Source organism: Coregonus clupeaformis, chromosome 24 (assembly GCF_020615455.1).
Source record: "Coregonus clupeaformis isolate EN_2021a chromosome 24, ASM2061545v1, whole genome shotgun sequence".
Taxonomy (NCBI): Eukaryota; Metazoa; Chordata; class Actinopteri; order Salmoniformes; family Salmonidae; genus Coregonus; species Coregonus clupeaformis.
The window spans coordinates 10,532,238-10,545,612 of record NC_059215.1 but is presented as its reverse complement, the minus strand read 5'-3'; the positions used below and the strand labels follow the sequence as shown (position 1 = coordinate 10,545,612).

The 13,375-nt window shown below is 45.4% G+C and overlaps 1 protein-coding gene across 1 annotated transcript; it reads left to right on the top strand.

Moving 5' to 3' along the window:
* The first annotated feature begins 3,313 nt into the window (after nt 1-3,313).
* Nucleotides 3,314-12,783, top strand: LOC121537438 (opsin-5-like). Its single transcript, XM_041845071.2, has 5 exons — nt 3,314-3,401; nt 4,059-4,221; nt 11,129-11,256; nt 11,456-11,790; nt 12,016-12,783. Exons 1-5 carry the CDS (start codon nt 3,314-3,316, stop codon nt 12,499-12,501), a joined length of 1,200 nt encoding a protein of 399 aa, XP_041701005.2. The 3' UTR covers nt 12,502-12,783.
* Nucleotides 12,784-13,375: the final 592 nt, after the last annotated feature.

The following is a 13,375-nucleotide window of genomic DNA, read 5'->3' as shown; positions in this document are numbered from 1 at the left end:
GTGCAGTGATCGGTAAGGTGCTCTGACAACTGATGTTTAAAGTTAGTGAGGGAGATAAGAGTCTCCAGCTTCAGAGATTTTTGCAATTCGTTCCAGTCATTGGCAGCAGAGAACTGGAAGGAATGGCGGCCAAAGGAGGTGTTGGCTTTGGGGATGACCAGTGAGATATACCTGCTGGAGCACATACTACGGGTGGGTGTTGCTATGGTGACCAATGAGCTAAGATAAGGCGGGGATTTGCCTAGCAGTGATTTATAGATGGCCTGGAGCCAGTGGGTTTGACGACGAACATGTAATGAGGACCAGCCAACAAGAGCATACAGGTCACAGTGGTGGGTAGTGTATGGGGCTTTGGAGACTAAACGGATGGCACTGTGATAGACTACATCCAATTTGCTGAGTAGAGTGTTGGAGGCTATTTTGTAAATGACATCGCCGAAGTCAAGGATCGGTAGGATAGTCAGTTTTACGAGGGCATGTTTGGCAGCATGAGTGAAGGAGGCTTTGTTGTGAAATAGGAAGCCGATTCTGGATTTAACTTTGGATTGGAGATTCTTAATGTGAGTCTGGAAGGAGAGTTTACAGTCTAACCAGACACCTAGGTATTTGTAGTTGTCCACATACTCTAGGTCAGACCCGTCGAGAGTAGTGATTCTAGTCGGGTGGGCGGGTGCCAGCAGCGTTCGATTGAAGAGCATGCATTTAGTTTTACTAGTGTTTAAGAGCAGTTGGAGGCTACTGAAGGAGTGTTGTATGGCATTGAAGCTCATTTGGAGGTTTGTTAACACAGTGTCCAATGAAGGGCCAGATGTATACAAAATGGTTGGTGAACCAGGTGAGGCAGTCATTTGAGAAACCAAGGCTATTTAGTCTGCCAATAAGAATGCGGTGGTTGACAGAGTCGAAAGCCTTGGCCAGGTCGATGAAGACGGCTGCACAGTACTGTCTATTATCGATCGCGGTTATAATATCGTTTAGGACCTTGAGTGTGGCTGAAGTGCACCCATGCAACCAGCTCGGAAACCGGATTGCATAGCGGAGAAGGTACGGTGGGATTCGAAATGGTCGGTGATCTGTTTGTTAACTTGGCTTTCAAACACTTTCGAAAGGCAGGGCAGGATGGATATAGGTCTGTAACAGTTTGGATCTAGAGTGTCACCCCCTTTGAAGAGGGGGATGACCGCGGCAGCTTTCCAATCTCTGGGGATCTCAGACGTTACGAAAGAGAGGTTGAACAGGCTAGTAATAGGGGTTGCGACAATTTCGGCGGCTAATTTTAGAAAGAAAGGGTCCAGATTGTCTAGCCCAGCTGATTTGTAGGGGTCCAGATTGTGCAGCTCTTTCAGAACATCAGCTGTCTGAATTTGTGTGAAGGAGAAGCGGGGGGGAGCATGGGCAAGTTGCAGCGGAGGGTGCAGAGCTGGTGGCTGGGGTAGTGGTAGCCAGGTGGAACGCATGGCCAGCCGTAGCAAAATGCTTGTTGAAATTCTCGATTATTGTAGATTTATCGGTGGTGATAGTGTTTCCTAGCCTCAGTGCAATGGGCAGCTGGGAGGAAGTGCTCTTATTCTCCATGGACTTTACAGTGTCCCAAAACTTTTTGGAGTTAGTGCTACAGGATGCAAATTTCTGTTTTAAAAAGTTAGCCTTTGCTTTCCTAACTGCTTGTGTATATTGGTTCCTAACTTCCCTGAAAAGTTGCATATCGCGGGGGCTATTTGATGCTAATAGAGTGACTTGAACATAACTACAAAACCAATGGGCTAAAAAACCTAGCTAAAAAACGTTAGCTGATATAGACTAGTTAATCTGGACATTTCTGAAAAGTTAATAGCTCTCCAAGGTACACAATGTCTGACATGACAAGAGGAAAACTGATGGTGCACTACCCAATTTATTTATTGCATCTTGTGCATTCTACTATTACAACTATCAAGAGTAAGTTGAAAGCCGGACTCAGTTCCTTAAAAAAAGTGGCTTTTTGGAGCCCGCGCCAACCTGTTGTGCCCCCACAGTTTGGGAACCACTGGTCTAGAGAGATTGTAGCCTCTGGAGGACTGGGAGGCCCACTCAGAACACAGTTGTGCTCCAGGCCCTTTGTGGTCTGTGTGGCTCTATTAGCAGAGGGACTGCCTGGCTCCTCCAACATCCCTCATATCAATAGTAACAGACATGTTGAAGAACCTCTGTTTATCATATAGCATAAGTGTGTTGTGTGAATATGTCTCTCTCTCTCTCTCTCTCTCTCTCTCTCTCTCTCTCTCTCTCTCTCTCTCTCTCCCTCCCTCTCTAAGATAATCAGACTTTTTGGCCATTAGGTTTGGAGTACCACCATATCTGCTGTGAAACAGTTCAAGGCTCTCCATCTCCATTTCCCTCTATTGTGCAGCTTACAATGGCATAATAGAGTCCGCTTAACACATCTACTCCAACATACTCCACATAGAAATCAACAGCTACTGTGTGAAGAGCACACATTCAAACTCTTAACAAAAGTACAGCCAGCAGTGTCTTGGTTCAGTGCTCAACCCAGCTGTCGTTTCAATTCATTTCAAGGCCCAGTGCAGTCAAAATTCGTTTTTTTCCTGTGTTTTATATCACATTGTGCAACAGTTGATGAAACTAACACTGTAAAAGTGTGAACAATTTTGATCAGCGTTATTTCCTGATAGTTGCTGGTTGAAAATACAATCTACACGGGACCATCTAATCAGCAGGTTTGCATGGGCAGGAGTTGTGGCTTTCCATGGTGACATCACCATGCGGTAAATGTGTTAATAGACCAATAACAAAGAGCGTTCCAAACCTCCAATAACAGCTAGTTTTCCCCTCCCCACTGAGACCACTCCCAGACAGTCCTAGCAAAATTCTTGCTTCAGAAATCGTTTTTTGCTAAAAAGCTACTTTTGCCCATTTTTACGGAAATCTATTACAGTAAGGTACTTAATTGTTACCCAGAAATGATTTGATATTGATATAAAAACAGCTGCATTGGGCCTTTAAACCTTTCCCATTCTGATATTTATCCAAAGCAGACAAATGTAGACCAGATGGAAAGACAAACATAAATAGTGTAGTGAATCCTTTGTTGTTGCTCTCACTTTCATGATCTGTTTGTCCACCCTCGGATGTATTGCCTCATCACACGTTCACTGATTATTAAATTAGTTGATTCAGAGAGAACTTGTGGCTGTAATTAACGCTAGCAAACATTACGTAATGACATAATTGTCAATTAACTGCACTACTGTTCTCTGACTAACAGTTACACTCCCTTCTGTCGACCCCCCACTCCTTCTATCTCTTTCTCCAGATGGGAAATGCTTCAGACACAGCCTTGTTTGTCTCCACAATCTCAAAGGAGCTTGACTTCCTCATGGGCACCCTCTACAGCATATTCTGTGAGTTCATATTCACTGCCAAGAGGTCATACTTATATCCATTCACAACAAATTCTCACATTTGAGTAAATTCAGTTCCAGCTAGCTAGTCATCCAGTCACAGCCACATGCAGTTCAAATTAAGAGAAGATTCAAGGCATATACAATCAATCCATTCATAGAGTACTGGATATGCTTTTATGCCTGGATGTATACCCTCCGATTTTCATTCCTCTATGTCTTCAGTTGTCCTCTCTTTTTCATATTATCATATTTCACTCTTGTGGTGCCGAGAAAACAATGCTAATTATGCTGTGAGAACAAGGGAATCCGCTGACACTGTCCTCGATTATAATTCTTTATTACATTTGAAGATCTCAGCGCCAATTTACAGATATCTGCCGATATCTGGAGAATAACCGGCTCCAATCTGTAATATGTTATTCTCTCCGTCCTCTGTTTTAACCGTGGTATTTATCCTATGTAACCTGATATGGGTGTTTTCCCCTACAGACCAATCCCAGGACTCCACCTAACATACTTCCTCGGCTTTAGGGTGCCCCTATAGAACTACTCTCCAGATGCTCCCCTTAAGCTTAGTCAACATCCTCTAAGACCATTTGCAACCATTAGCAAAGTCATAAATTCCTTAGACACCATACTCTCTTTCTCTTCTAGGTGTTCTATCTCTCCTGGGGAATGGCATATTGCTGCTTGTTGCGTATCGTAAGCACTTGTCCTTGAAGCCGGCCGAGTTCTTCATCATTAACCTGTCCATCAGCGACCTTGGGATGACCCTGTCTTTATTCCCTCTGGCCATTCCCTCTGCATTCGCTCACAAGTTCGTCATATTCTTTCTCTCTTCTGGCTCATGGAACAAAAAACTAAACAAAAAAACACTTGTTTGAAATAGAAAATCTAACAGAACAGATAGATGGCAATAAAAACTGTAACATAGAGGCTCAGAATAAATTAGAGGAAAAACAAAAATAAATGGAGAAACTTATTCAAGAAAGATCAAGTGTAATATATTATAAAAATAAAGCAAACTGGATGGAATATGGGGAAAAATGCACAAAATTATTTTTTTATCTTCAACATAGGAATGCTACCAAAAAGAACTTAATGAAACTGGTTACAATTGACGGAGCCACCCATAATTCACCAAATTATATTTTGAAGGAAGAAACAAAGTACTTTAAGCATATGTTTTCTTTTCAGTCGCCTCCATCTCCTCTAACTGAAGCTAATTGTAGAGATTTTTTTTCTATTGATAATGTCAAATTAACAGCCACACAGAAAGACTCATGTGAAGGTGAAATTACAGAGGAGGAACTTCTGGATGCAATTAAAGACTTTAAGTCCGGGGAAAACTCCAGGGTTGGATGGCATACCAGTCGAGGTATACCAAACCTTTTTTGATATACTAAGCGGACCGCTATTAGCATGTTTTAACCACTCCTATGTAAATGGTAGATTATCTGACACTCAAGAAGAAGGTCTGATCTCATTATTACTGAAACAGGATACAAGTGGAAAATATAAAGATCCAGTCCATTTACAAAATTGGAGGCCCCTTACACTTCAGTGTTGTGATGCAAAAATCCTAGCAAAATGTATAGCGCATAGAATTAAAAAGGTATTGTCGGATATTATTCATTCTAATCAGACAGGTTTTTTACATGGAAGATACATTGGAGATAATATAAGGCAAGTATTGGAAACAATAGAACACTATGGAAAATATGGGAAACCAGGCCTGCTATTCATAGCAGACTTCGAAAAGGCATTTGATAAAGTTCGACTGGGGTTTATATATAAATGCCTGGAGCATTTCAATTTTGGAGAATCTCTTATAAAATGGGTCAAAATCATGTATTGGAACCCTAGGTGTAAAATAGTAAATAATGGCTATTTCTCAGAAAGTTTTAAACTGTCAAGAGGAGTGAAACAAGGATGTCCACTATCAGCATATCTATTTATTGTGGCCATCGAGATGTTAGCTATTAAAATCAGATCCAATAATAATACCAGAGGATTAGAAATACAGGGCTTAAAAACAAAGGTGTCATTGTACGCTGATGATTCATGTTTTCTTTTAAATCCACAACTAGAATCGCTCCACAGCCTCATAGAGGATCTAGATAAATTTTCTAACCTCTCTGGATTACAACCAAATTATGACAAATGTACTATATTACGTATTGGATCACTAAAAAATACAATTTTTACATTACCATGTAGTTTACCAATAAAATGGTCTGATGGTGATGTGGATATACTCGGAATACATATCCCAAAGGAAATAAATGATCTCACTTCAATACATTTTAATAGAAAGTTAGCAAAAATAGATAAGATCTTACTACCATGGAAAGGAAAATACCTGTCAATTTGTGGAAAAATCACCCTGATTAACTCTTTAGTATTATCCCAGTTTACCCATTTGCTTATGGTCTTGCCTACGCCTAGCGAACAGTTTTTTAAATGATATGAGAAAAAAATATTCAATTTTATTTGGAACGGCAAGCCAGACAAAATTAAAAGAGCATATTTATATAATGAATATGAATTCGGAGGACAGAAATTATTAAATATTAAAGCATTAGACCTATCACTAAAAGCTTCAGTCATACAAAAGTTATACTTAAATCCGAACTGGTTCTCAAGCAAATTAGTAAGATTGTCTCACCCAATGTTCAAGAAAGGCCTTTTTCCCTTTATTCAGATTACAACCTCTCACTTTCAGTTATTTGAAAAGGAAATCATCTCCCAAATGTCACTATTTCTAAAACAAGCCATAGAAAGTTGGTTGCAATTTCAATTTAATCCTCCAGAAACGACAGAACAAATAATGCAACAAATATTGTGGTTAAATTCAAATATAATAATTGACAAAAAGCCTTTATTTTTTGACAGAATGTTTAAAAAAGGTATAATCTTCGTAAATGATATCATCGGTAGGACTGGTGGAGTTATGTCGCACATGCAGCTAACAAAAACATTTGGAAATGTCTGCTCTACCCAAAATTACAACCAAATAATTGCAGCCTTACCGCAAAAGTGGAAGAGGAAAGTGGAAGGGGGAGAAAGTAAGGAACTTGTCTGTCGGCCTTGCATTAAAGAACATAATTGGTTAAGGAAAACTGTGATAAATAAAAAAGTATATCAGTTTCACTTAAGGACCAAAGGATTGACAGCCGTCCCATATAGATTGCAAAATAGTTGGGAAGAGATCTTTGACGTACCGATCCCATGGCATAGTGTTTATGAACTGACACGCAAAACGACACCGGATTCAAAAATTAGAATCTTTCAATTTAAATTATTATATAAAATTCTTGCTACCAATATAATGTTATTTATATGGGGGATACAATCTTCCCAGCTCTGCAGGTTTTGCTGTGAAGAGACAGAATCATTAGATCATTTGTTTTGGTTCTGTCCATTTGTAGCTTGTTGTTGGACACAGGTCCAGGAATGGCTAAAGGATTGCAATATTTACCTGGTGTGACACTCTGGCTCTATGGACGTTTATATTGAGCCAGGGTTGTTCATTTTCATGTGTTTGGGTGTATTTCATTTGGTGGTGTTGGGGATGGGTGAGTTTCATTTTGTTTGTGTCAGGTGGTGATTGGTCGATGACTCCCAATCGGAGGTAACGAGTGTCAGCTGTCGGCTCGTTATCTCTGATTGGGAGCCATATATATTCTGTGTGTTTTCTCCTTTGTGTTGTGGGTATTGTTTCTTTGTTGCTGTTAGTAGTATTCAGTATAGAACTTCACGGATCGTCCTTTGTTGTTTTCTTCGTGGTTGCTTTAAGTTAATAAAGTCATCATGTTCACTCGCAACGCTGCGCATTGGTCTCCTCCTTCAGACGATCGTGACAGAATAACCCACCCCAAGAGGACCAAGCGGCGTAACAAGCGGCAACAAGACCTACCTACGCAGGATTTATGGACGCCTCCTAAGGATTTTTGGACATGGGAGGAGATTCGGGCTGGAAAGGGTCCTTGGGCACAACCGGAGGAACATCACCGCCCTCGTGAAGAGCTGGAGGCAGCTGCAGCCGAGAGGAGGTGGTATGAGGAGGAATATCACCGCCCTCGTGAAGAGCTGGAGGCAGCTGCAGCCGAGAGGAGGTGGTATGAAGAGGAAGCGCGGAGTCGAGGCTGGAAGCCCGTGGTTACTCCCCCAAAAATTTTTTTGGGGGGCACATGGAGCGCCTGGGCAGCAGGAGGCTGCCACAGGGAGAAAAGGAGAGAAGGCTATCGGATTACGGGAGCCATTGGCGAGTAGAGGGAGGGAAGTTGTTGTGGCACGGCATGAGAGACTGAAGTGTGTTCCCAGTCTGGTCCGGTCCGTTCTTGATCCCCAGTTAAGGCCAGTGGTGGGTGTTCCCGGTACGGTCCGGCCTGTTCCTACTCCACGCACCAGGTCCACGATGTGCGTCGCCAGCCGGCCTGAACTGCCCGTCTGCCCAACGCCGTCTGAACTGCCCGTCTGCCCAACGCCGTCTGAACTGCCCGTCTGCCCAACGGCGCCTGAACTGCCCGTCTGCCCAACGCCGTCTGAACTGCCCGTCTGCCCAACGCCGTCTGAACTGTCCGTCTGCCCAACGCCGTCTGAACTGCCCGTCTGTACTGAGCCTACAAAGCCGCCCGTCTGCCATGAGCCTTCAGAGCCGTCCGCCAGACCGGAGCCGCTAGAGCTCTCCGCCAGACAGGATCAGCCAGAGCCTTCCGCCAGACAGGATCAGCCAGAGCCTTCCGCCAGACAGGATCAGCCAGAGCCTTCCGCCAGACAGGAGCAGCCAGAGCCTTCCGTCAGATCGGATCAGCCAGAGCCTTCCGCCAGACAGGAGCAGCCAGAGCCTTCCGCCAGACGGGATCAGCCAGAGCCTTCCGCCAGCCATGAGTGGCCAGATCCGTCAGCCAGCCATGAGCAGCCAGATCCGTCAGCCAGCCATGAGCAGCCAGATCCGTCAGTCAGCCATGAGCAGCCAGATCCGTCAGCCAGCCATGAGCAGCCAGATCCGTCAGCCAGCCATGAGCAGCCAGACCCGTCAGCCAGCCATGAGCAGCCAGACCCGTCAGCCAGCCATGAGCAGCCAGATCCGTCAGCCAGCCATGAGCAGCCAGATCCGTCAGCCAGCCATGAGCAGCCAGACCCGTCAGCCAGCCACGAGCAGCCAGACCCGTCAGCCAGCCACGAGCAGCCAGACCCGTCAGCCAGCCATGAGCAGCCAGACCCGTCAGCCAGCCATGAGCAGCCAGATCCGCCAGCCAGCCAGAGCAGCCAGATCCGTCAGCCAGCCGCAGAGCAGCCAGATCCGTCAGCCAGCCATGAGCAGCCAGATCCGTCAGCCAGCCATGAGCAGCCAGATCCGTCAGCCAGCCATGAGCAGCCAGATCCGTCAGCCAGCCATGAGCAGCCAGATCCGTCAGCCAGCCATGAGCAGCCAGACCCGTCAGCCAGCCATGAGCAGCCAGATCCGTCAGCCAGCCATGAGCAGCCAGGGATCCGTCAGCCAGCCATGAGCAGCCAGATCCGTCAGCCAGCCATGAGCAGCCAGATCCGTCAGCCAGCCATGAGCAGCCAGATCCGTCCAGCCAGCCATGAGCAGCCAGATCCGTCAGCCCGCCAGGATCCGCCAGATCCGTCAGCCAGCCAGGATCCGCCAGAGCCGTCCTGCCAGGATCCGCCAGAGCCGTCCAGCCAGGATCCGCCAGAGCCGTCCAGCAAGGATCCGCCAGAGCCGTCCAGCCAGGATCCGCCAGAGCCGTCCAGCCAGGATCCGCCAGAGCCGTCCAGCCAGGATCCGCCAGAGCCGGTCCAGCCAGGATCCGCCAGAGCCGTCCAGCCAGGATCCGCCAGAGCCGTCCCGCCAGGATCCGCCAGAGCCGTCCCGCCAGGATCAGCCAGAGCCGTCCCGCCAGGATCCGCCAGAGCCAGCCAGCCAGGATCCGCCATCTAGTCAGGTACTGCCCCTTAGCCCGGTGCTGCCCCTTAGTCCGGTGCTGCCCTTTAGCCCGGTGCTGCCCCTGAGTCCGGTGCTGCCCCTGAGTCCGGTGCTGCCCCTGAGTCCGGTGCTGCCCCTGAGTCCGGTACTGCCCCTTAGCCCGGTACTGCCCCTTAGCCCGGTGCTGCCCCTTAGTCCGGTACTGCCCCGTAGTCCGGTACTGCCCCGTAGCCCGGTGCTGCCCCTTATCCCGGTGCTGCCCCTTAGGCCGATGCTGCCCCTTAGTCCGGGGTTGCCCCTTAGTCCAGGTGGGGTTAGGTGGAGGGTGGTCATTGGGAGGCTACCGAAGCAGGTTGTGACTGTGGTGGGGTGGGGATCACGACCGGGGCCAGAGCCGCCACCATGGACAGACGCCCACCCAGACCCTCCCCTAGTCCTGATGTTGGTGCGCCCGGAGTTCGCACCTTTAGGGGGGGGTACTGTGACACTCTGGCTCTATGGACGTTTATATTGAGCCAGGGTTGTTCATTTTCATGTGTTTGGGTGTATTTCATTTGGTGGTGTTGGGGATGGGTGAGTTTCATTTTGTTTGTGTCAGGTGGTGATTGGTCGATGACTCCCAATCGGAGGTAACGAGTGTCAGCTGTCGGCTCGTTATCTCTGATTGGGAGCCATATATATTCTGTGTGTTTTCTCCTTTGTGTTGTGGGTTATTGTTTCTTTGTTGCTGTTAGTAGTATTCAGTATAGAACTTCACGGATCGTCCTTTGTTGTTTTCTTCGTGGTTGCTTTAAGTTAATAAAGTCATCATGTTCACTCGCAACGCTGCGCATTGGTCTCCTCCTTCAGACGATCGTGACACCTGGAACTAACCTTGCAGATAGCATTACTGGGTGATCTGAAAAGTCATAGTCAATCAATCAATAATATAATAATACTTTTAGCAAAAATGTTTATTTTTAATTCACAATCTGTAGAAGCAATGAGAATAGAGAGGTTCAGAATTTTTGTGAAACATCACAGTACGGTTGAAATATATATGGCAAATAGAAATCCTATATGGATGGTGTTAAGAGATAGATGGGAGGTATTGAATAGAGTTGAAGGATGGGACTAATAACAAATAACAACAAATAATAACAAAGATAGCTAATAATGTAAGCATACTGTGTCCATAATAAGTATATAGGTTGTATGTTGGGAGCTTTTGGGAAGGAGCACAGTTAGAAAGATATGGCATATAGAAGCAAACCGGATGGACACCATGAAAATGATCGGAGAGGTTGAGAGTAGAAGAAGTTCAGGAGCAAAAATATGTATATATATATATATATATATATATATATATATATATATATATATATATATATATAATAGAATTATTGTAAAATTAACTCTGTCCATAAGGTGTAGATGGTAAGTATAGACCGGAAGTAGAGGCCTGGGCATTGTTGTTCACTAATTTACTCCAAGTAGGGAAAGGATGGTGGGGTTGAAAAGTAATAAAGGGGAGTATATATATAAAAAATAAAAATAAACATGGGGGATTGGAAGTGATGCAGACAATTACATTGATTGAAGATACAATCTATCTGCAATATTAAGCTGATCCATTCCCACAGAAAAAATAATAATAATAAATAAATAAAATAAAAAAAATATATATATAAAAATTTTAAAAAATATAACACTTGTTTCTCTCTCTCTCTGTTATTCTGAGTTGTAATGATAATGACGGAATAGAACACTTTCTCCTGCCTAACTCTTATCTCTCCCCACCGTGTAGGTGGTTGTTTAATGAGATCACCTGTCAGTTCTATGCTATGTGTGGGGTTCTGTTTGGTCTGTGCAGCCTGACCAACCTCACAGCTCTCTCCTTCGTCTGTTGCCTCAAAGTCAGCTTCCCTAACTATGGTGAGTTAGATGTCAATGGGATATGATCAAACCTTTATTTTTTCCCTGTACATTAATCTCTGAAATTGTGAAATAGTCTGTTAAAACTGATGCAAACTAATTTGCCCTTTAGAGATTAATAAAACACTATCTTATCTTATGTCAAAATGCACATTTCTCCTCCTTCCTTTTCCCCCTTTGTCCCATTTTCCATCCCCAGGTAACAAGTTCTCCTCGTCCCATGCCTGTGTCCTAGTGGTGTCTGTGTGGTGTTATGCCTCTGTGTTCGCCATCAGTCCCCTGGCACAGTGGGGACACTACGGGCCCGAGCCTTATGGCACTGCCTGCTGCATTGACTGGCACGCTCCCAACCACGAGCTGTCAACACTGTCCTACATCGTCTGCCTGTTCCTCTTCTGCTACGCTCTGCCCTGCACCGTCATCTTCCTCTCCTACACCTTCATCCTGCTGACGGTGCGCGGCTCTCGCCAGGCCGTCCAGCAGCATGTGTCGTCCCAAACCAAGACCACCAATGCACACGGCCTCATCGTCAAGGTCAGAGGGTATCCCTGTGTCAGCAGTCCAGTTCACAACAACAACAACAGCTCAGGGATGATATAATTATGTGTGTGGCAGATGTGTATAGTTTGCAGGGTCTGTGCCAAAGTTATAATGCATTATACCTGCAGACTTTAAGTAAAGTAATATTGAATATTTATTCAATGTTTATGCCTATTTATATATGCAGAAATGTTTTCAATTGTGTGTGTTTCTTAACAGTTGTCAGTAGCAGTATGCATCGGCTTCCTTGGTGCATGGAGCCCTTACGCCATAGTGGCCATGTGGGCGGCATTTGGTGACGCCACCAGTGTGCCTCCTGCTGCATTCGCCCTGGCGGCCATCTTTGCCAAATCATCCACCATCTACAACCCTATGGTCTACCTGCTGTGCAAACCCAACTTCCGCAAGTGTCTTTGTCGAGACACGTCCACAATCCGCAATAGGATCTGCAGGGGCAGCCCCCGGCCTGAACAGAAAGACCCTTTTGGATCCATATCCCAGCCATCCCAGAGAAACAACAAGGAAATTAGCATCTCATATGGACAGCCAGAGAGCCCCATGGTGTGTCTGCACTGTGCTGAGGATGGAGCTCCCTTCCACACAGGGACCACATCCCAGAGGACTGCCTGCATACTGACAGGCTCCACCTACAGCGAGGTGACTGTCGGTCAACTCTCTGCCAATCTGCAAGCTGATTTCCTCTAGTAGTGCATCAGAACTGTATCCTACCCTAATCGTTCAGACAGGGATGGCGAGATGGCCAGGTGGAAAGAGATGGCCAGGAAGGGAGAGACAGACAGTAAAATGGCAAAAAGGCTTGGTTTAATCATATCTTGCAATCTGGCACACAAGCCAACATGACAGTGTCTGTGTCAGTGAGAGATGCTGGGCCCATCTTAACTCATCAGCATTTTCTGACATCTGTATGTACAGTTGAAGTTGGAAGTTTACATACACCTTAGCCAAATACATTTAAACTCAGTTTTCCACAATTCCTGACATTTAATCCAAGTAAGAATTCCCTGTCTTAGGTCAGTTAGGATCACCACTTTATTCTAAGAATGTGAAATGTCAGAATAATAGTAGAGAGAATGATTTATTTCAGCTTTTATTTATTTTGTCACATTCCCAGTGGGTCAGAAGTTTACAAACACTCAATTAGTATTTGGTAGCATTGCCTTTAAATTGTTTAACTTGGGTCAAACCTGTCGGGTAGCCTTCCACAAGCTTCCCACAATAAGTTGGGTGAATTTTGGCCCATTCCTCCTGACAGAGCTGGTGTAACTGGGTCAAGTTTGTAGGCCTCCTTGCTCGCACAAAAAAGTACGATCTTTGTCCCCATGTGCAGTTGCAAACCGTAGTCTGGCTTTTTAATGGCGGTTTTGGAGCAGTGGCTTCTTCCTTGCTGAGCGGCCTTTCAGGTTATGTCGATATAGGACTCATTTTACTGTGGATATAGATACTTTTGTACCTGTTTCCTCCAGCATCTTCCCAAGGTCATTTGCTGTTGTTCTGGGATTGATTTGCACTTTTCGCACCAAAGTACGTTCATCTCTAGGAGACAGAACACGTCTCCTTC

Bases quoted from the DNA above. Each gene is read 5' to 3' on its own strand.
- LOC121537438 (XM_041845071.2), top strand. From the start codon at position 3,314: ATGGGAAATGCTTCAGACACAGCCTTGTTTGTCTCCACAATCTCAAAG. The intron at 3,402-4,058 runs GTGAGTTCATAT...TTTCTCTTCTAG, and splicing joins CACCCTCTACAGCATATTCT to GTGTTCTATCTCTCCTGGGG. The intron at 11,257-11,455 runs GTGAGTTAGATG...TTCCATCCCCAG, and splicing joins AGTCAGCTTCCCTAACTATG to GTAACAAGTTCTCCTCGTCC.